The following is a 25,524-nucleotide window of genomic DNA, read 5'->3' as shown; positions in this document are numbered from 1 at the left end:
AAGATCTTGTGATCTCCCTTTAAAACGAGAAAGACTTTAACTTACCCATTTGCAAGTAAGATGGTGTACTGATTATGTGCTGAATTTTGTAGAATAAAACATGAGGCCATCTCAAGGGGTCAGGACACAATACTGAAAATGTTTCCTTCACTTCGCCCTCCTCCGCCGCCTATTTTTACGTGGTACTTCAGGCAATGGTATTCAGAGAGCAAATGGGTCGCTCGACTAAAGAAACTTTTCCAAAGATGCTATTATTCTATTTCCATCCCACAGATTCTCAAAATTCACTTTTTTCTCGGAATGCCACTTGAGGGCAGTTTGCTTGAGAAACATACCCAGCACGCCTGATTTTAGTACCTTTAAAAAACAGTTTGCTATTATGTTTTTATCTCCCTGCGTAAAAACTCCCCTTCTCTGACGTTTAGGCTACTTTTATTACAACAGCCAGACAGTCTTCTCTAAGGTAGGTCAAGAAACGGCAGCTTGAAAAAACAAAAACAAAAGCAAAAAAACCTACAAAACATCCGGTAAAAGGGGGAAGACTACGACTCCCAGAATGCAGCGCGTCCTCCTCCTCTTGCCCGCCTGTCCAGACCCCGCGAGCCTCCTCTCGGCCCCATTGGTCAGCTTTCCTGTCAGTGAGGGGAGAAACAGAGGGCTCCCGGTGTCATATTTCCCGCCACCTCGAGGTGCGTCTCCGGAAAGCCGAAGAGGAACAAGTTCTCGATTGGATATTCGCCCTTCTCGCGTAAGAGGAATCAGCCATTCAAATGTGAATATCGTCCCGGAAAACCCCTCCCCTTCCTGACGTGGCCTTTGGTGGCGGGAAAAGTTCGGAAGTTTTCGCGCCGGGGCGCGGTCATCGGACGACCATCGGCGCGGTTCTGGAGGAAGCGGCTCCCTGGCGGCAAGCATGGCCGGGACAGTGGTACTGGACGACGTAGAGCTGCGAGAGGCGCAGAGAGATTACCTGGATTTCTTGGATGACGAGGTGAGGGAGGCGCGGGGGCGCGAGACTGGCGCTTGACGGGCCGAGGGAGGCCACGGCGGATGCTGCTCCACGTCGGGCCGGGATGGGGCCCGGGACTCCCGGGAGGTCCGTCGGGACTCCCGACTGTTGCGGCGGGGCCGGCGCCCTCAGGAGTCTTCCATCCAAGATCGCCTAACGTTTCTCGCGGTGGAGTCCGCAGCTGGTCTCCTGTAGGTGCAGCCTTGAGAGAGCGATCCTGAAACTCTCCTGAGTGGTGGTGGGGCGGGGTCTCGCGAAAGGCAGCGGGTTTCTTTCAAGTGCGCACAAAATGGCAAAGCTCACTTTGACCTTTCGGAAATCACTGCCGGCTCTCTCAATCTGAAGGGAGTGTGGGGGGGAGGAATGCTGTAGAACTGGTGAGGGACAGAAGGCTGGCTGAGGACAAAGCAAAAGCTGACACCCAGCAACCTTCTCCGACCCCCCCTCCTGAGTGGGACATATGTGACGTTCTTTAGGAATCTCCCACCTATCTTAATGTTAATACCTTGCTAGAGGGAAAAATGACCTTGACAGTAGCAAGGCTTCGGTATCTTGTAGGTCCTCTTTAGAATATGAAAGATCTATTGAAACCTCCCTTTTCCTTACTTCCCCCACCCCCTTGGTACAGAACCTGCCACCCCTCACAATCCTGGGGCAGCAGCTCTTTCTGCCCACGGGTCCTGTCCCCGTGCTTTAATAAACCACCATTTTGCACCAAAAATGCCTCAGGAATTCTTTCTTGGTCATCGGCTTTGGACCTCACCCCACTGAACCTCACCTTTGTTCTAGAACTTCATCAGAACGGTAGTGACCCGTTAACTTAAAGACCTGTAGGTACTAAGGATTGACTTCTTGTCGGGTGGAAAAGACTACCTAACTTGGCTGCATTCGATTTCACTGCCAAAGGAGACGCAGAAAAGTGTTTGCTATGCTGGCAAAGGGGGCTTTGTATGCTATCCAGAATTGGAAGCCATAGAATATTGTAAAGCATCTTAAAGGGTGGATAATGCTGGGTCTATAAACAAATAGTGAGGCTTCCTATTCCTTTAGGTCTGGCTATTAGAGAACTCTTTTCCCTATTATACAGCTAATCAGGGAAATAGAATATTTTAATTCCCTCTGTAGTTCTTAAGTGAAAAGTCATTTAATCTAATTTACATTTTGATAAACCTTTAAAAATTTTTTTTTAATTTTTTCTTAAGATTTTTTTTTTTTTAAATTTGACAGACAGAGATCACAAGTAGGCAGAGAGGCAGGCAGAGAGAGAGGGGGAAGCAGGTTTCCTGCTGAGCAGAGAGCCCAATGTGGGCCTCAATCCCAGGACCCTGAGATCATGACCTGAGCCGAAGGCAGAGGCTTAACCCCCTGAGCCACCCAGCCGCCCCTTGATAAGCTTTTATTTGTCCTTTTTGACTTATTATGACCTTGTTTTAATTCTCCATTAGAAGTTGAGAAATGACTGCATACAGAAAAGCTGCAGATGATAATAGACATCATAACATGGACGTTGAGGAGATTATTATACATCCTGCAGCTGCCTCTTAGGGTGTATTTGGAATCTCAGGCTAGTGAGTGAAAATGTGGAGAAATGGGAGGTCCCTTCTGCTGCAGAGACTGATGGATTGATCTTTCTGTGAGAACTGCCTCTGTTTAAATATTGTCTTATTTTTGGATTTGTGCCTCTTGTGATATGTGGTGGTTATTTTGCAGGAAGACCAGGGAATTTATCAGAGCAAAGTTCGGGAGCTCATCAGTGACAACCAATACCGGTTGATTGTCAATGTGAATGACCTGCGCAGGAAGAATGAGAAGAGGGCTAACCGGTAAGTGGTAAGGGGTTTCTTCCAAGAGGCTATCCTGGCTCTGAGTGACAATGGCCCCCTTTCTCTTCCCCGGATTGGAACAGGCTTCCCACAAGAGGACCTGGATGGAATGTTTTTGACTCTCATTGCCTCACCTGCTTCTGTGTTTTTTTTCTTCCTCCCAAAGTAGGTGGTGGGCATTTTCCTCTCCGGAGCTCCTCTTTCCATGTTTAACTGAGTATCATTTCTGCATCTTTGAGAAGTTGAATTAAAGTTAGCTGTCAGTTGTGATATATTTTACTGAGTCATCCAGGATGGTAGGAGAAAGCAGAAGCTAGATTTTCATACCACTTTTATTTTTGAGGGTCAGGTTTTTTTTTTTTTGAGTTTTTCTCTTTCTGCTTAATTATCCTCTCTCTTGCCCATGTGCAGCCTCCTGAGCAATGCCTTTGAGGAGCTGGTTGCCTTCCAGCGGGCTTTAAAGGATTTTGTGGCCTCCATTGATGCTACCTATGCCAAGCAATATGAGGAGTTCTACATAGGATTGGAGGGCAGCTTTGGCTCCAAGCATGTCTCTCCCCGGACTCTTACCTCCTGCTTCCTCAGCTGTGTGGTCTGCGTGGAGGGCATTGTCACCAAGTGTGAGTGGCTTCACATCGGGGCTAAGGGAATGGAAGTGGGATAGATAGTCTTAAGAGGGCCTGGGGAAGGAGGAGGGGCCAAGTAGAGCTGGGTAGCATAGCCCTGAACATACAGGGTGAAGCTGGGAGGAGCTGCGGTGTGTACATTGATGAAGGGGTCCAGAATGATGAATTCTACTGAGTGTGGGAGTGTCTTGGCTCTTGTAATCTCCATTTTAACTCTGAACTCCTATTATTTCTTGGTCAGGAAGAGTTGTACTTGAAGTTTTATATAGGTATGTTGATGTTCTAAATATAAAAATGAATAAATGACTAGTATTGAAGTAGCTTAAACTAGTCAGAAGAAAACAGTATTTATTTAGAGTCACGATAGACTTGCCTGCGTCAGATTCTACGTTTGTCAATGTCTAGTTGAATGACTTATGCATGTTTTCCATTGCTAGGCTCTCTAGTTCGTCCCAAAGTCGTCCGCAGTGTCCACTACTGCCCTGCTACCAAGAAGACTATAGAACGACGTTACTCTGATCTCACTACCCTGGTGGCCTTTCCTTCCAGCTCTGTCTATCCCACCAAGGTGAGGGGAATGAATTAATTGGGCTTCTTGGGAGGTGGGAATCAAGGATGTCTGTTTTCATGCAAATAATTGAGTGATATCTGAAGTCTTCTAAAGTATATCAGATGAAAAGTAAGGATTAATCGGGGCGCCTGGGTGGCTCAGTGGGTTAAAGCCTCTGCTTTCGGCTCAGGTCATGATCCCAGGGTCCTGGGATCGAGCCCCGCATCGGGCTCTCTGCTCGGCAGGGAGCCTGCTTCCCCCTCTCTCTCTGCCTGCCTCTCTGCCTACTTGTGATCTCTCTCTGTCAAATAAATAAATAAAATCTTAAAAAAAATTTAAAAAAAAAAAAAAAAAAAAAGAAAAGTAAGGATTAATCTAAAAGAAAGATTGATTGCTAGCCAGAGTTTTATATGAAAGTCTTCAATTCTAATTTTTTAAAAAAAGAATAAATACTCTAGAAAATTTGGCAAATTGTAGAAGGATTGAAAAAAGTCTTTAAGCTACGTAGATCTTTGAGCAAAGTTATATATAACTTTATAATCTACTTAAAGTAATATGGGACAATACTTATGCTATAGTGTTACCATGGTATCTTTGCAAATATTTAACTTTGGGTTGGGAGAAGAATGGCATCGGAAATGACTTTATACTTAATGTTCTGACTGATCTGAACTGAAGATAATTTGAGGCTTTCTTAATGAGACAGAAGATGATTAGTGTTGGTTACTTGATGTCTGAATTCATTCTATTGAAGAATACCTGTCCCTGCCATCAAATTTTAATTGAGAGCCACTGTACCCAAAGAATTGTTAAGCACTGTGGAGGATACAGATACGAGTAATACCCAGTTCTTATTTTCAACTCAATTAGTGCGGGAAGCTTAATGTAAAACAAGAATGAGTACCTTAGAATTATAACTGAAGCATACTTTAGAATCATTGAGTCTGTCTTCAGGTGAAATGCTGAGATTCAGAAAGGTTAAGTGACTTGCACGTGGTACCAGTTAGTGATGACCTTAAGGACTAGAACCCATGTCCTTTTACTTTCAGGCCAGTTGCATTTTCTGTCAGCCTGCTGTCTTCTTCAGTAAGATACCTCCTTCTAGACTGTCTTCAGTAACTACTCAGGGAGTACTCTTCTGCTGATTACTGGGGCCACGCTTCTTTGCCTAAGATCTGAAATACATTGGACTCCTGGAGGTCATCTAGTGTGGTACTGAAGAATATGGCTTGGGAGTTATACTTGCCTGAAGTCCTGGCTCTGCAATTTCCTGTGTGACTTGGGGAACTTACTTAACCTCTCCAGGCTCGGTTTCCTTATTTGTTACGTGTGAAAAATACCTGCTTTACCGAGTTGTTAGGATGATTACATGAGATCATCTCATGAGATAATAGCACAATGCCTTGTGCATAGTAAGCACTCAATAAATGGCTGCTGTTGCGTTTTTAGAAAATTCAAATGGCAAGGGAGTAAAAGCTTAAAATGTCTTTACTCAAGTTTAATATACATACAGGAAAGTTTATATTAAAGTATGCAGGTCACTGAAATTTCACAAGCTGAAAATACCTGGAAAATCATCGTCCAAACCAGGAAACAGAGCCTTCCTAGCACTCAGAAGTGTTTCAGGGCCCATACTCCCCAAGGTTAACCCTATCCTGATATCATCAGCAACACAGAGTACTTTCGCCTGTTTTTGTATTTTATCTAAATATTCCTGTGTTGGGCTTTCTTTGTTCAACAGGTGTATTTGAGATTCATTCATGTTGTGTATAGGTGTATTTTATACATTTTCATTGCTGTATAGTGTTCACTTGGGTGGATATACCACATTTATTTAACCATTCTGTTGATGGCATTTGGATATTTTCTAATTTTTGCCTTTTGGGAATAATGCTGCTGTGAACATTGTACTATGTGGCTTTGGGTCATTGTTTCTGTCGGGTATTACCTAGGAGTGGAAATACTGTGTCATAGTACAGGGGAAATAAGAATCTTAATTTAGATTTTAATGTAACCGTGGCTCCCTCAGGCTGTAGTTGTCCCTTCCATTAGATGATTTGTTACTAGATTAGATGGGAATGGAGAAAACTGGAGTACACATTTGGCTTTTTTTTTTGTTCCTAGATACTAAAATCTCATGAGGTCATTTCCAAATTATATTTGTTTCCTACAAAAAAAAAAAATGGGTGTGGCATTACTAAGACCAGGACAAGATAACAATGTTTTTCTGTATGTCTTTTTCAGGACGAGGAAAACAATCCCCTTGAGACCGAATATGGCCTTTCTGTCTACAAGGACCACCAGACCATCACGATCCAGGAGATGCCGGAGAAGGCCCCAGCTGGCCAACTTCCCCGCTCAGTGGACGTCATTCTGGACGATGACTTGGTAGATAAAGTGAAGCCTGGTGATCGAGTCCAGGTGGTGGGGACCTACCGTTGTCTTCCTGGAAAGAAGGGAGGCTACACCTCAGGGACCTTCAGGTAATGGTGCAGCTCTGAGGCATTTGGCATGCTGCTGGCAGCTTGTATTTCTGGTAGTATTCACGCTCTAGTTTGCCATATTGTGGAGCATACATATATCAGACAGGTAGAGCAGTCTAGCTGCCTGGGAGATGGGATAGCTCTTTTTCATCAGATAAAACTGGTAATACTATTTTATGCTGAAAGTGAGAGTTATTGGTAACATGGTTATAGCCTCATGGCTTACGTGAATTTCTCATGTATTCCCACCACCTTCTAATCCACACTTCTGTCCGAAGGAGGATCTGTGGGGCAGCAGAGGATAAATTCCTGAGGTAAAGAATCATCAGCATATTTGTGTCACAGATTAAAAGAATCAGCTGTTGAATTCAGAACAACTTGTCTTTTTTCCTTTATCATTTTCTGATTTGCTGTTGGCTCTGATGTTAGGAATTAAAAACCACAGGCTTTTTCTTATTCTTCTTATTCTTATTCTTCTTATTCCTCCTTCTTTGTCTCAGGACTATCCTGATTGCCTGTAATGTGAAGCAAATGAGCAAGGACGTTCAGCCTTCATTCTCTGCTGAGGATATAGCCAAGATCAAGAAGTTCAGTAAAACTCGTTCCAAGGTCTGAGCATCTTATAGGGATTTGAGAGTGGGGATGGATTTGTTAGGGTTGTGTTTGGCATGGGACACCCTTCATCTTTGTAGAGGATCAGGAGGAGGGTCAAGGTTTTTTCTCTAAAGGATGTGGTGTTAGCTTTTAGTTTTGACCCAGTCAGCAAGTAAAAGGACGTTTTTGCTGTTCAGTATTTCTGTTTTGTTACCTGCTGGGCTGCTTAGTGAACCTAATACAAGTACTAGAATAAGAGAATATCAGGGTACCAGTAAGTCCATGTGGACGACAGTGGTGATGCATTGTTACTTAAGTTTTAAATAGGTTATTTTTGTTTCAGTTCTCTAGTTTGTTTTGCTTTTTAAAGACAAAATGTCCACAGGTAGAATTGAAGAAAATACGGTTGACCTTGGAACAACACGTGTTTGAACTGTGGGTTTGCTTGCTTGTGGGTTTTTTCTGATAAATCCAGTACAGTACTATAAATGTATTTTTCTTCCTTACGATTTTTTTTTTTAATTTAAAGATTTTTATTTATATATTTGACAGACAGAGATCACAAGTAGGCAGAGAGGCAGGGAAGCAGGCTCCCTGCTGAGCAGAGAGCCCGATGCGAGGCTCGATCCCAGGACCCTGGGATCATGAGCCGAAGGCAGAGACTTTAACCCACTGAGCCACCCAGGCGCCCCTTCCTTACGATTTTCTTAATGATGTTTTCCTTTCTCTAGCTTGTTGTAAGAATGCACCATATAGTACATATCATACACAAATGTGTTATGTTTTTAAAACACAGATAACTTTATGTTATTGGTAAGACGAGGTCAATGGTAGGGCATTAGTAGAGTTTTTAGGGGATCAAAAGTTATGTATGGATTTTTGATTGTATGGGGTGTTGGCACCCCTAACTTCTGCATTGTTCAAGGGTCATCTGTATGTGCCCGTGTGATCAAGGTTACTGAAAAAACATACCCAAACCAAACCAAAACAAAAAGTTACTGGAACCACAGTACATATTCTTATTAAACCTAAAGTGTTTTGAATCTGGAAATACTTTTTTCTTAAAGATTAACTCTCTAAGCAGATTTTGGAATACAGGCTTTCCCTTTATCTGTTCTGACAATCCTCTCATCAGTGTGATTTGTCTTAAGAAAAGCTTTTACAGTTAGAAATGGTGTCTACGAATGTGGAGTTCTTCAAGCATTTTTATAGGCTGAAGTATGAAGCAAAGCTCAGCAAAACCATATTGAATTTCAATAGGCTTTTCATGCCTTTGGTTATTCCTCCTGTAGGATATCTTTGACCAGCTGGCCAGGTCGTTGGCCCCCAGCATCCATGGGCATGACTACGTTAAGAAGGCAATTCTCTGCTTGCTCTTGGGAGGGGTGGAACGAGACCTTGAAAATGGCAGCCACATCCGTGGGGACATCAATATTCTCCTGATCGGTATGGCATTGGGAATTTGCATCAGACTCTTGGTCTTCCCTGTGGAGTGCGCTTGTGGGAATCTATAATCTAAAAGAGTATGTATTCTCTACCTGGTGTATTTCAGTTCCATCAAAGGGCAGAAGGCTAAAATGAATCTTTTCTTACTATTCTCATTTTTGTGTTTCCTGATTTATGTCTAAAATATATTCTTCCATGAATGGTAAGGGAATATTATTTATAACCCATTACTGTAAATTTCTATTATGCCAAGAGCTGTGCTAGAAAAGTAGAACTTGCTGCAGTGGGGTGTGGGAGTGGAGGAGTTTCCTAGCAAGTCACCACTGTCCCACCGAATTATAGGGGACCCATCGGTTGCCAAGTCTCAGCTTCTACGCTATGTGCTGTGCACTGCTCCACGGGCTATCCCCACCACTGGCCGGGGCTCTTCTGGAGTGGGTCTGACGGCTGCTGTCACCACAGACCAGGAAACAGGTAAGGGTATAAGAGTCTTTGGCAAACGTCCCGTAGTGAGATCAAGTGTAATTTCTTGTAGTTTACTCTTGGGAAGCTTGTATTGGGAAGATACAAGCTTATCTTGTTATCTTGAAAGGTTAGTTTGAACCAGACTGTAGAGGCCAGGGTATCCTCTGGCAATAGGGGGTGAATTAATTAAGTCTTTGGGTGGCCCTCTGGATAAGAATGTCTCCTAGAACACAGCTGTCGAAGAAGGCTTTGCATATTGGAAGGGAAATAAGAAAGAAAAATGAAGATAGTGCTATTTTATAAATTAGAGGAAGGGATTTGAAGACTAGTGAAAAGAGAGCAGAGATGTAGTTGGGGAATTACTTGAAGATGAAGATAAAGAGAGAATCCGTGAAAGAAGTTTGTTGGAGGCTGGCTGCTTAGGGATAGTTGAGATTGGAACTAAAAAGGTTGACCCACCAGGGTTTTTCTCTAAGTCTCTAGGAACTGACTGTTCCTCCCTATTTTCTCATGAGAGACATTGAGTGCTTAGGAAGGAGATTGAAATCTCTCGCCTTGTCCTCTACAACCTGGATGGTAACACATACCTTGACCTGTTCATTTACCAGGGGAGCGCCGCCTGGAAGCAGGGGCCATGGTCCTTGCTGACCGAGGTGTGGTTTGCATCGATGAATTTGACAAGATGTCCGACATGGACCGCACGGCCATCCATGAAGTCATGGAGCAGGGTCGAGTCACCATCGCCAAGGCTGGCATCCATGCTCGGCTGAATGCCCGCTGCAGTGTTTTGGCAGCTGCCAACCCCGTCTACGGCAGGGTGAGTGCACTCAGGCACTTTACCGTTGTCCTAACCTTTGTTTGGTTTTGCTAAATAGCTGGGCCATGAAGCTGATTCTTGGTGTCCCAGAGGAACAAAAGGCCAGACTAAAGTTAAGCTCGTCCACCATTTTGTTCTTGTCCTTAACTTAGAGCAGTGCTTCCTCACCTTTTCAGCCACATCAGAATCCCCTGGCAAGTTATTTATTTAAATAACTTGGAAAATACAAAGAAGAAAACAAAAGTGACCTGCAGTCCCACAACCCAGTAACCTGTATTGCCATTACAATGAAAGTATCACATGCAGGTGGTGGGATGTATAAACAGAACAGAGAGTGCAGTATGGACATTAAAAGCCTTTCCTTTTCTCTCCTATCCCTTCTCCAAGAGAAACCACTAACAACTCTTGAGTGTCTGGGGAAACAGAAACTTAAGTGTATACAACAACTATACTGGCTCCTTGTAACCGAATTAGTCTGTTTATCTTTGTTTTTTACAATGATGAAGATGATACTTATTTATTTACAAGGTACCCTTGCCTGATATTTATTTACTATGATGATTATATTTATCCAGCTTGGGGTTTGCTGAATTTTGCCTCAATTTTTTTTTCTTTTTTTGGGGCAGCTGTCTTATATTCCATTGATTTATAGTAATTTGTTTAGTCTCCGTTTGATGGGCATTTGGTGTTTTCCCTTTTCACCTTGCTATTGTGAAATGAAGTTGCAGTGAATATTCCTTTATGTGTATTCTGTTACGCATGTCCATATGATAAATACCTAGTAACAGAATCACTGGATTGAAGAGTTACATGCATTTTTATTTTGGTAGAGATTGCCAAATTGCCCTCTTTAAATATTGTACCATAATAATTCCATTAACTAAGACTTACAAATAGTTTGTATTTATCAACTGCTTTTATCCTCACAGTAACCTTGTAGGTAGATAGTTATTATCCTTATCTTACAGGTGAGAAAATGGAGGCATAAAAAGCTAAGTAACTTACTTAAGAGTCACAAGCTAGAAAATGGCAGTCAAAATTTGAATGCAGAGCCTATACTGTGCTCTGGCGATTATGATTCCACAATGTATGGGGTTACCTGTTTGGGTGGAGTTTTTTAAACATGCAGGTGCCTGGTCCCCAGTCCAGGGTTTCTGAATTCAAATCTTTGGGTTGGGGCTCTTGGTAGCTCTGGTTTAGAAAGGCTTCATAGGTTGGTGATAATGCATAGCATGGGCTGAGAACCTTGGTTTTTAGATTAACGGTGACATGTATTTATGTCATCCTAAAGAATTATATTGGGAAATGCAGGGAGAAAATAGCAGGTCATGAAATGGGAATGTGTTCAGAATCATTATTAACGTTACCCACAAGGCGTGTTAGGCCGTCTAACTGCAAAGTGTTTGCGGGTGGGCAGTCTCGTAAGCCCTGAACTGAAAGATAAAAAAGTATAGAGGTTTTTGAGTCCCAGGGAAGATCTCCCTTGAGCCTTAAGATGTTATGATTTATAGATTATTGATCATTTTTTTTGTGGTTTTACTCATTACCTTCTAAGTAAGGGACTCCAGAGTTTCCAAGTGCTTTTGGTTTAGTCAGCTTGTCAACTTTATAACAGGTAGGGGAGAAGGAATCTTCTTACCTTGGAATGGCAAGAGCAGAATAAGGCTTGGGAAGGAGGAGACTGGTCTTGAGACCTATGATAAGCCCGTTAGAGGCACCTCAGCTAGGAGGTGTGGTTCTGAGTTTGCTCAGGTCTCCTGAGCGTCAGTGAAAGAAGGGTTGCAGGTAGAGGAACTGAATTAAGTATTTCAGTAGCTTTAAGTGGTCTCCTTATCCTTTCTTCCCATTGATGTCACCTCCACTTTGCTTTTTCCTGCCGTTGCACAGTATGATCAGTATAAGACCCCCATGGAGAACATTGGGCTACAGGACTCACTGCTATCCCGATTTGACTTACTCTTCATCATGCTGGATCAGATGGACCCAGAGCAGGATCGGGAGATCTCAGACCATGTCCTTAGGATGCACCGTTACAGGGCACCCGGGGAACAGGATGGCGATGGTGAGGTCACGGGAAGAGTCAGAGTGACTAATAGAGGGGAACCTAAACAGACACGTTATCTCAGACCTGGCCCAGGTCATGATGGGTGTTTCTGTTTCTGGGTTGATGTTGAAGGTGCCCTTGCCTATGTGACCACTCCCTTCTTGCTCACTGAGAGTCATCCTAAGGTGTGTCTTTTGTCCATTTCTGGGTCTAGGAACACCTTTGAGCATCTTCTGTGAGCCATGTCATTCCACTTTTCTTATTTGTGGGCTCCATGTGTCTGTGTGTCTTGGCTTTGTTAATTTTTTCCTCTCTTCAGGAGAACCAATTTCTTACTCTGCTTTCTCCCAACTTGGGTTTTCCAGCTATGCCTTTGGGTAGTGCTGTGGATATCCTGGCCACTGATGATCCCAGTTTTAACCAGGAAGACCAGCAGGACACCCAGATTTATGAGAAGCATGACAATCTTCTGCATGGGACCAAGAAGAAAAAGTGAGCATTCTTCATACTTCTTGAAGGAACCTGAGATTTCTGTCATATTAGCATGTTTTTATGTGCTCCCCAGGCAAGATCATGCTTGGATTCATAGCCATGTGGGCCTGTTTTCTTTTCTGGATCTCACTATATACCTCTTTTCCTGGCCAGTTGCCTTGTGTTTATGGTGATTAGGCTTAGGTTCTAACCTTCCTAAAATGGAAGGCTTTGACAACATGCTTAGCTCATAGTGGGTATATCATGTGATCCTCGTACCTTAAGTACTACACAAGTCCTGTAGCTGTTTATGACAAGCTAATGTTGACGGGGCGGTAGACTGCAAGCCCTGGGTGCTGTGCAAGTGCATTTGGATAAAGGAGACTAGGGTGGAAGTGTTCAAAGCGTGAAATGTGAGATCTTGTACTTCTGTTTAGGGCTGTGGTATAGTAGGAAGCGTATAGATTCAAACCTGTCATTTCAGAACAAAATTTAGAGTCAGAAGACTGAATTTAAGTCTTCTCTAAGCCACAGTTTTTACGTATTAAATAGGGCAAATAATACCTGAACTTCTTCCTGTACTGTTTACCTCACATACATCTAAGTAATAGCTACAGAATTCAATAAACGTAGATGAAAGTGTCTCATACACATTCTGTATAAATGGGATTTATGATAATGGATTCTAGAATATATCTCTGCCACTTGACCTTGACTTCTCTGAGGAGAGGCCAGGCCCCCACCCCAGTCATGTGCCAAGGTTTGGCAGAGAAGATTTCCCTGTGTGTGCATCCAGGGAGAAGATGGTGAGTGCAGCGTTCATGAGGAAGTACATCCACGTAGCCAAAATCATCAAGCCCATCCTAACTCAGGAGTCAGGTGCCTACATTGCAGAAGAGTACTCACGCCTGCGCAGCCAAGACAGCATGAGCTCGGACACTGCCCGGGTGAGTCCCCACAGCCAAGATGGGCCTGGGAATTCTTAAGTACAAGGCTGGGGAGTCCCTGTTACCTGGGAGCTCTGAAAGCATTTTAACTTAGGGATTCCTTACCTTTTTCTTTCTGGTCCGAGGGACTTCCTATTCTGTAATTCTAATAATTTCATTATTAGAATGACAGGAAAATGAAGTGAGAAAATGAAGTGTATCTCATTAGTTCAGATGATATTGACCTCCAGAAGCTATGATTCATTCAGCAAACAGAAGGAGCCACTTTTGGGTTCTTACATGCAGGGTTAAAATAGGAAGAGCTATCCTCAGAGAGCTCAGATCTGCAACTTAGGAGGTAGGAAGGTAGATGGAAAGATCATATATGCATATTTATAAATATCTACCACAGTGTGGTACCTAAGAGGGAATGAATGGGAAAGATGATTGGAGTACAGATGAAGAAGCTGTTAGTTCTTCCTTTAGACTTTATAGAACTGGTATGAATTTGATGGAAGAGAGTGTGCTATTTGAGCTGGACTTTGATAAATGATTAGTTGGATAATCATAATGGTTGTCCAAAGCCATTTCTAGAAATCTGCCTGTGAATTTATCTTAACTGTGGGGCAGTAGAGTTCACACAGGATTTCACAGCAGAAAGACCCAAGTCCAAGACCGTTATTATGTGCTATAGACATAGACTCTTGGATTTAGGCCTGATCCCAGGTCACCTATTCTAGCCTCACACCCAGATAGGCACTCCGTCTTCTGGAATTTCTGCTAAGACTTTCTTGACACCTCTAGTAGCAGCATGCCTGGCACATCACTGCTTTGAAATATTAGAAACTTCTTGTATTTATTGGGCTTAAACTTGCTTCCCCATGACTTAGACTCATGGGTCTTAATTTTGTTTTGTGGGGATTATGTATGACTTGCCTTCTTCAGATTAAGAAGCCCCCTTTCTTTTTAATTGTTTCTCTCACCATGTGAACATGTTTCAGTGTGTCAGAAGCCTTCTCATTGAACAAAACACTGTTTTAGTTCTGGTCTTAGTGGGTCTGGTAAATCTCTCAATTTGGATTCTGTAGTTCTGCTAATGCAGGCTAAGATTTCACTTGCTTTTTTAGGTTATCCAAGAATTGGAGCTTATAAGGAGTGTGTAACCTCCACACTCTGGTAGCTTTTTTTTTTTTTTTTTAAGATTTTATTTATTTGACAGACAGAGATCACAAGTAGGCAGAGAGGCAGGCAGAGAGAGAGGAGAAAGCAGGCTCTCCACAGAGCAGAGAGCCCGATGCGGGGCTCGATCCCAGAACCCTGGGATCATGACCTGAGCCGAAGGCAGAGACTTTAACCCACTGAGCCACCCAGGTGCCCCTCTGGTAGCTTTTAAATCATTAAAAGACTTTACTTAAAAGTGAATATGTTTGGGGCACCTGGTGGCTCAATGGTTTAAGCCTCTGCATTCAGCTCGAGTCATGATCTCAGGGTCCTGGGATTGAGCCCTGCATAGGGCTCTCTGCTCAGTGTGGAGCCTGCTTCCCCCTCTCTCTCGCCTGCCTCTCTGCCTACTTGGGATCTCCTCTCTCTGTCAAATAAATGAATAAAATCTTAAAAAAAAAAAAGTGAATATATTTGTTTTTGAATGAGGGATGGGGTTTTATTCATACTATCCCATGATAGTTTGCGAAACTTCAAAGTGGAAGTGACCAGATCAAGGATCATACAGTGGGAGATGTAGGGGTGTGACAGAAAGAACGAGCCCTCTGTTCTGGTCCCAGGTCCAGCTAATTTTCGGGCCTTGCACAAATCTCTTCACATCTCAGGTCACAGTTTTTTAATCCACAAAACGAGAAAGTTGGATAATGTCAGGGATACTAAACTAGATGGGCACATCATAATCACCTGAAACTTAAAAAGTATACACGTCCAGTCCTAAACATAGACATTGTGACTCATTAGGTCAGAGATGCCATTCAGCCAAAAGCATTTTAAAAAGATAGAAGTTGTGCTTGCTTCTGCAGCGCATATACTAAAAAAGATAGAAGCACGCCGGTTTAGTATGCACCCACCCCCCATGAGAACCACTTGGTGAGAAAATGCCAGAATCCTGTTCTCCTCAGGACTTGAATTTACCCAACTGGAAAAGTTTGTCTTCACATGACCTCTTTCACACCCCTCCCTTTAGTGTGACCTTGATCAAGTTACTTGAAGCCCTAAGTCCCATTTTCCTCATCTATAAAACTTGGAGAAGTTATCGGGAGTGTTAAACCATGCAGTTGATACAAAAGCAAAGTTCCTAGAGCGTTGCAGACTGGCAGTACAGGATTGTTTTTCCTCCTTCACTATTGTAGTCTTTCTAGCCTTTTTTCTTTCCAGCTGTAAGATGCCTCATTTTCTTCTTCCCTGTTCACCTACCCCTTTCTCCCTCAACACTCCTGTTTTCTTGGCTGCTTTTATTTATTTATTTGTTTGTTTTTTAAAAGATTTTATTTATTCATTTGTGAGAGAGAGAGAGTGTACAGAAGCGGGGGAGCGGCAGGCAGAGGGAGAGGGAGAAGCAGGCTCCCCGCTGAGCACGGAGCCTGACGTGGGGCTCGATCCCAGGACCTTGGGATCATGACCTGAGCCAAAGGCAGCCACTTAACCAACCGAGCCACCCAGGCGAACCGATTGGTTGCTTTTATCTTTGTGAATTTTATGTAGTGTTTATACAGAATATAGAGCTCTGGATCCTTTGCTTATGCTTCCTAGAGTCAGTCTGGTAGTATCTTTATCCTTTTCTGTACAGTGGGAGTGATGGGAATTCTGACAAGTAATTCTCCCTTGTTCTCTTCCTCAGACATCACCAGTTACAGCCCGGACACTGGAAACTCTGATTCGATTGGCCACAGCCCATGCCAAGGCCCGCATGAGCAAGACCGTGGACTTGCAGGATGCAGAGGAAGCTGTGGAGTTGGTTCAGTATGCTTACTTCAAGAAGGTGAGGGCTCCCGTGCTTGGGCCTGAGAGCTCCCCCTGAGTAAATGCTGGTGCTTGGGCTGCCCAGCCCTCCACAGTGACACCTGCCTTTAGGTCACCTGTGGAAAGTAGCATCTAGCTGGGAAGCTTTAAAATGCTGATTCCAGAGTCCCTAGAGGACCCAGAGATATTGGTTTTATTGACGTGCTGCACCATCAACAGATTGCTTCTCTGCCTACTCATACTTTGTCTCTTAAAAAAGTAGGTTTCCAAAGGATTAACATTGGTGATCTTTCCTCTTCCTTCTACAACGTTTTCCTTGCCAGTCTCTTCAGGGTTCCCATTGGCATCTCAAAAACTCACATCGAAAGTTGAATTCTCAAGCTTGGGCCTGTCATTCTGTTTCTGTTTCTGCTCATGACATTGTATTTCTGTCATTCATTTATTCTTTATTTATAAAAGATTTTATTTATTTATTTGGCAGAGAGAGATCAAGAAATATCAAGAGAGGGAACACAAGCAGGCATAGTGGGAGAGGGGGAAGAAGGCTCTCCGTTGAGCAGGGAGCCTGTTGCGGGGCTTGTTCCCAGGACCCTGGGATCATGACCTGAGCCGAAGGCAGATGCTTAATGACCGAGCCACTCAGGCACCCCTGTATTTTTGAAGCCTTCACTGTCTTTTCCTTGTTGCCCACCCCCTCTCCAGTTCAGTGAACTGTAGTCATCTGGGGTTTAGTTATGGGTTTGATAGGCTTTTCCTGGGTTACTCTTTTTGCTAGGATGGGAGTTGTCTTAAATTTAAATTAGTCACTTAATCTATAAAGAAATGAATTGTTTTCCACTTAACCATTGTGGGCTGGACTTTTTTCATTCATTTCTTTGTTCCTTAAATACTCATTTAGTATTTACTATGGTCAAAGGAATTGAATAGGTATATTCAGCATTTTTTTCTTTTTTACAGACTTATTTATTTTAGAGCGTGGCAGGGGGCAGAAGGACAGGGAGAAAGACTCTCAAGCAGACTCCCTGCTGAACGAGGAGCTTGATGTGGGGCTCAATCCAATGACCCTGAGATCATGACCTGAGCTGACACTAAGAGTTGGACACTTAACTGACTGAGCCAGCCAGGCACCCCTCCTCTCAGCATTTTTAAAGATAGGTAGCAGCCTGTTCCTCTGTCCCTGGTTCTGGGACTCAGGGATGGAAGAAGCTCAGTCATTAGAGCCATGGAAGTTATTTCTCCTGGTGGTATAGACGGACTCTTACTCAGAGTTCTTCATTCCGTTTCCTGGCATTGGTGACCCTTCCCACCCACCCATGCTTGGCTTGGTCTTAGGTTCTAGAGAAGGAGAAGAAACGAAAGAAGCGAAATGAAGATGAATCAGAGACAGAGGATGAAGAGGAGAAAAGCCAGGAGGACCAAGAGCAGAAGAGTAAGAGGTAAGGCGAAGCAAAGACATGCATTGGGGGTGGGGAGAGGAGTGGATCAGTACTGCTGGGGTTGACATCAAGTTTTTCTTGGGAAGGGTACCTAGATCTGGGGTTGGAGGCCAAAGACAACCTAGGCAAAGTAGAGAGCTTAGCTAGCCCATTTGTTCTTTTCTATGATGCCTTTTTAAAGATGTGTTTTTTTATTTTAGAGAAAAAAAGACCGTGCATGTGCATGGCAGCGGTGGGGGCAGAGAGAGAGGAAGAGAGAAAATTTAGTAGACTTCCACAGTGAGCAGGCATTGGGCTCAATCCCCTAACCCTGAGATCTTGACCTGAGCGGGGAAACTAACAGTCGGATACTTAACTGACTGTGCCACCCAGGCGCCCCTGGTGGGAGTCTTTTGACCTCCTTCCTGCTAAAGAAATGCTAAGTAGCAGGAGCACACTAACTCAAACAGGTTTTTGAATGTATCTTTCAGAATCCTTTCCTCATGGTAACTTTTCCCCTTTCATGCCTGTGATTGAATTTCTAAGGTGGTTGGTAGAAAAAAAGAGCATTGGGAAGCAGGGCTTGTTTGTGTTCTAGTTCAGAGACTTTTAGTGTCTTTTTCAAGAAAAAATAACAGTTTGTATAGGCCTGGGCCTAGCATTTTGCTTTGATTGTAGATCGTTCTAGTTCTTTTTCTCTGGTCAGAGGTGCAGGATGGGTTTCTTTTATTTGCTTGGGTATTTTAGGAGGAGGACTCGTCACTCTGACGCCAAGGATGGGGGCTCCTATGACCCTTATGACTTCAGTGACACAGAGGAGGAAATGCCTCAAGGTGAGTGAATGTCTCCTATTGATAAAGAGGTGGTTCCTTTGCTGACTTCAGTCACTCTGTGACTGTGTGTGCTACATTTTCTGGTGGGTTGCCATTTGGTTCCCTGCTCAGGGCCCTGTGTCCAAGAGGTTTGTCCCAAGAGAACCTCAGGAAACCCAGTCAAAACTTTGGAAACCGGGCTTTGCTCAGTTGTTTGCTTCCTTCCCAAGGAACTGTGCTCTTTGCCAAGCCTGGTGTAAGCATCTCAGATAATGTATTTGAGGGTCTCTTGCCTGACTCAATTTCTTAACCCTGGCTGGTTCCTAGGAAACCCTAGGAAGTGGGTGCTCAGTAGGCTCAGTGAGGTGTGGGGAGTGGAGAAGATTACTTTTCTGATGTCTGTGGAAATGGCTTCACCGTGTTGTCTTCCCATTATCTGTAACTATTTATCCTCTAAAGTGCACACTCCAAAGACTGCAGACTCACAGGAGACCAAGGAGTCCCAGAAGGTGGAATTGAGTGAATCCAGGTGAGTAGAAAGGTGAATGCCGCATGCTGCTGAGGCAAGGACTTTCTGGGGAGAGGGTATGAAAACAAGCTGATTATCAGTGGAGCTCAAACTTGTAGGCTCAGTAATTTTTAGAACAGCTTATATTCCGATTTTAATTTCAAACCTAAAAAAAAAAATTTGCAAAAAAAAAGTAGTATAAAGAATTCTTTTATACCTTTACCCAGAATCCCCAGTTGTTTACATTTTACCATTTGCTTTACAAATGGTTCTTTGTGGGGATTTTAAATATAAATTTAAAATTGGGAGGTCATGGGGCACCTGGGTAGCTCAGTGGGTTAAAGCCTCTGCCTTCGGCTCGGGTCATGATCCCAGGGTCCTGGGATCGAGCCCCGCATCGGGCTCTCTGCTCAGCGGGGGGCCTGCTTCCTCCTCTCTCTCTGCCTGCCTCTCTGCCTACTTGTGATCTCTGTCAAATAAATAAATAAAATATTAAAAAAAAAATAAAATTGGGAGGTCAGGAAGGAGGATAGTCTTGAATTGAAGCAAGGACAAAATTTTTATCTTACTATTTGTGTTCTTCTCAGTAGGGTACACACACACACACACACACACACACACACACACACACACATTTTTCTTCATTGAATTGTCCTTTGTTTTGGGATGAGAAGTTTTTACCTCTGGAGGTTCAGGAATAGTTTTACTTATAAATTTTTTAAAGAAGATTATTTATTTTAGAGTGTGTGTGTGTGTGTGCACGCGCACACATGTGCGTGCATACTCATGCACATGGGTGGGGAAGGGGGCAGAGGGAGGGAATCTTCAAGCAGATTCCTGACTCTGAGCAGGGAGCCAGACTTGGGGCCGGATCTCACCACCCTGAGATCATGACCTGAGCTGAAACCAAGAGTCGGATGCTTAACTGACTGAGCCATCCAGGCATCCCTTATGTATACATTTTTATGTTTACTGGACACCACAGAAAACCTATGAGTAAGGTTTGCTTTTTCCTTTTAATACTTTGACCATAGAATGCAGTATGTTTACTGAAGAAAATAGGAAAACATTGAAAAGTATTTAGAAAAAATATTAAAATCAATTGTAATCCCTCTTTCTGAGAAACCACTGAAATATATTTTATTTATTTATTTTAAAAAATTTTATTTATTTGAGGGCGCCTGGGTGGCTCAGTGGGTTAAGCCTCTGCCTTCAGCTCAGGTCATGATCTCAGGGTCTTGGGATCGAGCCCCGCATCGGGCTCTCTGCTCGGTGGGGAGCCTGCTTCCTCCTCTCTCTCTCTCTGCTTGCCTCTCTGCTTACTTGTGATCTCTCTCTGTCGAATAAATAAATAAAATCTTTAAAAAAATTTTTTTATTTATTTGAGAGAAATAGAATACAAGCAGAAGGGAGGAGCAGAGGAAAAAGGGAGAAGCAGACTTCCTGCTGAGCAGGGAGCCCAACATGGGGCTTGATCCCAGGACCCTGAGATCATGACCTGAGCTGAAGGCAGAGGCTTAACCAACTGAACCACCCAGGCAACTCCCCCTCCCTTTTCTTTAAGATTTATTTTGAATGACTGCGGGGTTTCCATCGTATGGATGTATAAAAGTTTATTTGCATTTTTAAAAAATATTTTATTTATTTGATAGAGAGATCACAAGTAGGCAGAGAGGCAGGCAGAGAGAGAGGGGGAAGCAGGCTTCCCGCTGAGCAGAGAGCCCGATGCGGGGCTCAATCCCAGGACCCTGAGATCATGACCTGAGCCGAAGGCAGAGGCTTAACCTACTGAGCCACCCAGGCGTCCCTTATTTGCATTTTCTAATGATGGACACTTAGGTTCTGTAAAACTGGTGTTTACAGTAAAACATTCTTAATATTTATCACTGTGTACTCAGGCAAATGTATAGCTGTAAGGTTAATTTCTTGAAATGGACTCCCTGGTTCAAAGGATATGTACTTAAAAATTTCAGTATATATGCTGAATTGCCTTTCAAAGATGCTGTTACAGTTTATATATATTTTTTAAGATTTTATTTATTTTAGAGAGAGTGCTCATGCAAATGGGCTCAGAGCAGAGGGAGAAGGAGAGAGAATCTCAAGCAGATTCCTCCCAGAGCCTGACGGGGCTCAGTCTCGTGACCCTGAGATCATGACCTGAGCAGAAACCAAGAGTAAGATGCTTAACCAACTAAGCTGCCTAGTTGCCGCCCTCCAAGTTTACATTTCTGTGGAAACACCAGTTTCCCACGTCTTCATAGGCCTCTGGTTTTTAAAATGGTATTATTTCTCAGTGTGCAGGAAGCTCTATAATAGAATGTTGGGGGATGCCTCCACTGTATTAACACTTACCATAGATCTTGCCTGAGAGCTTTTGGGTTTGTTTATTTCTCCTTCACCCATCTTTTCCTGACTTGGGCAGGTTGAAGGAATTCAAGGTGGCCCTCTTGGATGTGTTCCGGGAAGCTCATGCACAGTCAGTGGGCATGAATCGCCTCACAGAATCCATCAACCGGGACAGAGAAGAGCCCTTCTCTTCAGCAGAGATCCAGGCTGCGCTGAGCAAGATGCAGGATGACAACCAGGTCATGGTCTCCGAGGGCATCATCTTCCTCATCTGAGGAGAACTCTTCTCTGAACGTTGGGACTCTGCCAGGAACATTTCTTCCATGTTTCCTCTCCCTGTTCGCATCAGTCTTTGCCTTCATTTCCTCAATAACAGTGTTAATTGAACCGAAGTTGGGAGACCTGTGACAAAGCTGACCTTTGGGAATGGGTAATGAAAACCTGCCATGGGGTAAAGGAGAAGAAAGTGGGCAAGGACTAGACTGTTGTATCTTCATGCATTCATTCATTCTCCTTATTTCCCACCAGAACAAACCAAACCATTGTTCATGGTAAATAACATATAACTTCTGAGAATATGGGGGGAGCACAGCTGGTTTTTGTTCATCCTTTCCTTGTTTGTTGGCTGTTTTTTCATTGCTGAGCACATCGGTCTGGAACAGGCTTTGGGTGGTTCTGTGCGGTAGAATGAAACTCTGAAGCAAGTCATGAAGGCCAAGAAAGCTTTCTTTTCTGTAGCACCAGTTAAAAATAATACGTACTTCTGACATAAATTTCTGAGACTTTGAATAAACTTACCTATTTTTATATTACACACATGGCCTTAATAATGTGCTTTTGTAGACACATTTAATTTTGTTTTCCTTGAGAGCTCTGCCCTACAGGAGCTTGTTTGCACCAAGTCACCACACGGTGGCAGCAGGCTGCTGTGCTGTCCTTGGGGCTTAGGTCACTCGGCAGTTTTCTTCTTCAGTGACGCCAGCATTTATCAGTTAGTTGTGCAAGCCAAACTTTGCCAATTTGGAACAGCTAAATGGCTGCAGAAGGCCAGTGAGTGAAAATCCAAGAGAGGTGACCCTTTGGCTGCCTTTTTTGAGCTTGAATCAAAGCCCGTTAATGGAGAAGTAATACCTGGTATATCAGATGCCTCAATATTGTGAGTTCTGGCCCATAAGGAGATCCCCTCACAGAATCCTTGTGAAACCACTTGCACCTGGATGTTCAGCTCTTGGTCTTTTTGTGCCAGAAATGTGTAGAGGGACTTGGGTTTCATCTTTCCTGCTGTAATGCTCTCATTAACTTCCAAAGAACTTTTAAGTTTACTTGAATTAAAAAGAAGAGTGTACTTTATGGGGGCCTGCATCACATGAACTGGAAGCAGCTTTGTAAAGGCGGTTGTGTTGGTTTTCTGCTCTAAGATTGGTGAAGTACTTTCTTCTTCCTTTTTGATGATAGGAACACCTTACCCTGAAACCAGGGTGGGGCAGAAGATGAGGCGTTCTAGTTTCATCTTTGATTTTTCCCCCCCAGATGTGAAATCCAAATCCTATTGGAAGTAATCTGGAGAGTCAGGAGAGGGCAGTGGCATCAGGTTTGGACTCTGACCTGAACTGAGCACTGGCCATGAGTCCTGTATTGTGCTCTACTCCGCAGCAGGTGCAAATATAGGACTACATGCTCTTGAGGCCTACTGGTTGGGGATTTATGTCTAATGTGTCAATGAGAAATTTTCAAATAAAATGAGGGCATACACAAAAACTATAGGAATTGAGGGGCTCATGAGAGTATCAAAAAGGGATGTGGGCTAGCTACCATGGGATACTGATGAAGAAAAGGGGGTCTCAAATGATCATTTCCAAAAAGGTCCAACATTTTGTCAGTAGGACTCCTGCTCTCTATCCTTCATACCTCAAGAAACTGAGGCAGAATAGGAGAGTGGGCCGATCTAGCAGTCTGTAATAGCTGTAAAGCCAAGTTTACCTTGTTGACATTTCAGCTCTGCAAGCTAACCAAAAGAATTGAACAGAGAAGACCATGTATCCTATGGCCACAATAGATGCTCATTGTGTTACAATTTTAGTATATGTGCTGCCGAAGCGAGCACAGATGCTCATTGTGTTAAATTGACTGTTAGGAACTCAGTGAGTCTTTACATCAGGATTTTAAAAACTGTGTGTGTGTGTGTGTGTGTGTGTGTATGTGTGTGTAGTTTCTCAACTTACAGTAACATTAAAGAAGTTGGTAGGCATTTAAAGGATTTGTTCCTACTCAGTGTCCTTACGTTCTTCTTCCTGCTGCAGGCATTGACCGCTTATGTAGGGGTGACCTCTCTGCAGGTCGTTCTCCCCTGAGGGTGTCGCTGCCACACAGCGCTGAGATCCGTGATGGTCCAGATCCACCAGGACAAAAAATAACTCTCTTCATTATCTACATACTTCACTCAAAAAGAGAAGTCTGTTTACATTTAATTTTGCCACTGAAATAGTTAAGATAGTTTGTGGACCTTAGAGAAATATGTCCTATCTTGGAAATTTTTATGCTACCTTATTCCTTAACTCTGCTGGATAAACAAAGTGTCAGTATGAAAAGATAGTTGTCAAAAAAGACAATTTGCTAAGAGTTGCTGGAATGGGGTCTCTTCTCTGCCACTTATCAAATAACTTAGGGTAAGTTGAGCTGCTTGTTATTTGATCTGTAAGATGGGGGTACTCATTGCCTGGAGGGAGGCTTGTGCGACATAACTGAGAGCAAGCGGTAAGTGCTTGCTAGCATGGAAATACTCCATGATACTTTAATTATTACTGCAAATTCCAAGTTTCACAAAAACAAAATGTTGCATTTTGATGTGTTTACAAAAAAAACATGATCCTTTGGTCAAATCCATTTAAAACAATTTCCCCCTTGTTGAGTTCCTGAGTTTTGTTCTTTTCCCTGCCTTTCCACTTCTTGATGGTTCCCATCCTCTGATCAGTGTGGCTCTGACTCAGGTGCTTCTTACAGGGATGACCCTTTAGCTCATGGTACTGGGTTCATCAGCCTCCTCCCAGGGACCAGGATCCGCCTGGTATGGGCAGTGTTTCCTCAGTCCTCGCAACAGCCCTGTGAGGTATGGTCGTTAGGAAAATAGAGGATGAAGGTAATGAGGAGATAGGCTCACAGAAACCAGATAGGTTATGCCCTTCTCATTTTTCCTGAGTTATCAATGCCCAGTGATCCTAATGATTCCAGACTTCCTGAGGTCAGGTTTCCCCAAAGGCTTTGGTTAGTGGAATAAGGCAGGTGCGAGTGACCTGTTTACTGACTGCCTCAGTATTCTGTTCTGGTGAGAGCTCTTTGGGAGTCTCCGCCTCCCCTGCCAGGTCGTTCCCCTCTCCTAGGAGTCAGGTATCACCACTTGAACTTCAGAGTAGGGAAGAGGGGAGGTGGAGTGCTGTGCATGGGTTGCACAGGAAATCTCTTCAGAGAGCCCAGAGTTGGCTGAGGAAATGAGCTCTGCACTGGGAAGCAAGGGCACTGCCTTTGAGTTCCTTTTCTGACGTACTGTGGCAGAGTTATCTAGCCAGACTGGGCAAGCCACTTCCTTGGAGGGAAACGCTTGGTTTCTTTATCTGGGAAAGGAGGTGGTTGAAATAGGTGCTCTGAGGTCCCTTCTGGTAATGTGTATGACTCTCAGCACCCAGTGTCAGGTCTACCCACAAGACACGTTATTGGCCTTGGCACCACTTGGAGGCAGGTCAGAATGAGTCTCCTAGCATCTTGTTAAATATCCTTTTTGAGGGGCACCTGCGTGGCTCAGTGGGTTAAAGCCTCTGCCTTTGGCTCAGGTCATGATCCCAGGGTCCTGGGATCGAGCCCCGCATCGGGCACTCTGCTCCACGGGGAGCCTGCTTCCTCCTCTCTCTCTGCCTGCCTCTCTGCCTAGTTGTGATTTCTCCCTGTCAAATAAATAAAATATTAAAAAAAAATCCTTTTTGAGGGTTGTGATTTGGGGGCTTCTCTATTTTGTGATTAGAACTCTGGGATGTTTCCATTTATCTCAAGGGGTTTCATTTAATTCCTAGAAAATTTTTAGAATAAAATTTGTTTTTGTTTGACTTTATTTTAATTTGCTGAAATGTAAACCTAGTTCACTTTCTTTGTTGGGTCTGATGCCTCAGTGATGAGTGCTGGTTTCTATCTGGCCTGATATATATATATATATATATATATATATATATATATATAT

General features: G+C 43.5%; 1 protein-coding gene across 1 annotated transcript; it reads left to right on the top strand.

Annotated features, from left to right (window-relative positions):
• The first annotated feature begins 799 nt into the window (after positions 1-799).
• On the top strand, positions 800-22,648 carry MCM3 (minichromosome maintenance complex component 3). The gene is made up of 17 exons (XM_080807017.1): positions 800-991; positions 2,720-2,832; positions 3,244-3,452; positions 3,896-4,026; positions 6,253-6,491; positions 6,992-7,100; positions 8,378-8,531; positions 8,874-9,005; positions 9,605-9,813; positions 11,701-11,875; positions 12,223-12,349; positions 13,125-13,275; positions 16,097-16,237; positions 17,551-17,654; positions 18,381-18,466; positions 18,905-18,974; positions 21,376-22,648. Exons 1-17 carry the CDS (start codon positions 914-916, stop codon positions 21,572-21,574), a joined length of 2,427 nt encoding a protein of 808 aa, XP_080663143.1. The 5' UTR covers positions 800-913; the 3' UTR covers positions 21,575-22,648.
• The last annotated feature ends 2,876 nt before the right edge of the window (positions 22,649-25,524 follow it).

This window comes from Martes martes, assembly GCF_963455335.1.
Source record: "Martes martes genome assembly, chromosome: 6".
Lineage (NCBI taxonomy): Eukaryota > Metazoa > Chordata > Mammalia > Carnivora > Mustelidae > Martes > Martes martes.
The sequence above is the reverse complement of the archived record's forward strand: the minus strand, read 5'-3'. Positions and strand labels throughout refer to the sequence as shown.

Bases quoted from the DNA above. Each gene is read 5' to 3' on its own strand.
- MCM3 (XM_080807017.1), top strand. From the start codon at position 914: ATGGCCGGGACAGTGGTACTGGACGACGTAGAGCTGCGAGAGGCGCAG. The intron at 11,876-12,222 runs GTGAGGTCACGG...TGGGTTTTCCAG, and splicing joins CGGGGAACAGGATGGCGATG to CTATGCCTTTGGGTAGTGCT. The intron at 12,350-13,124 runs GTGAGCATTCTT...GTGTGCATCCAG, and splicing joins CATGGGACCAAGAAGAAAAA to GGAGAAGATGGTGAGTGCAG.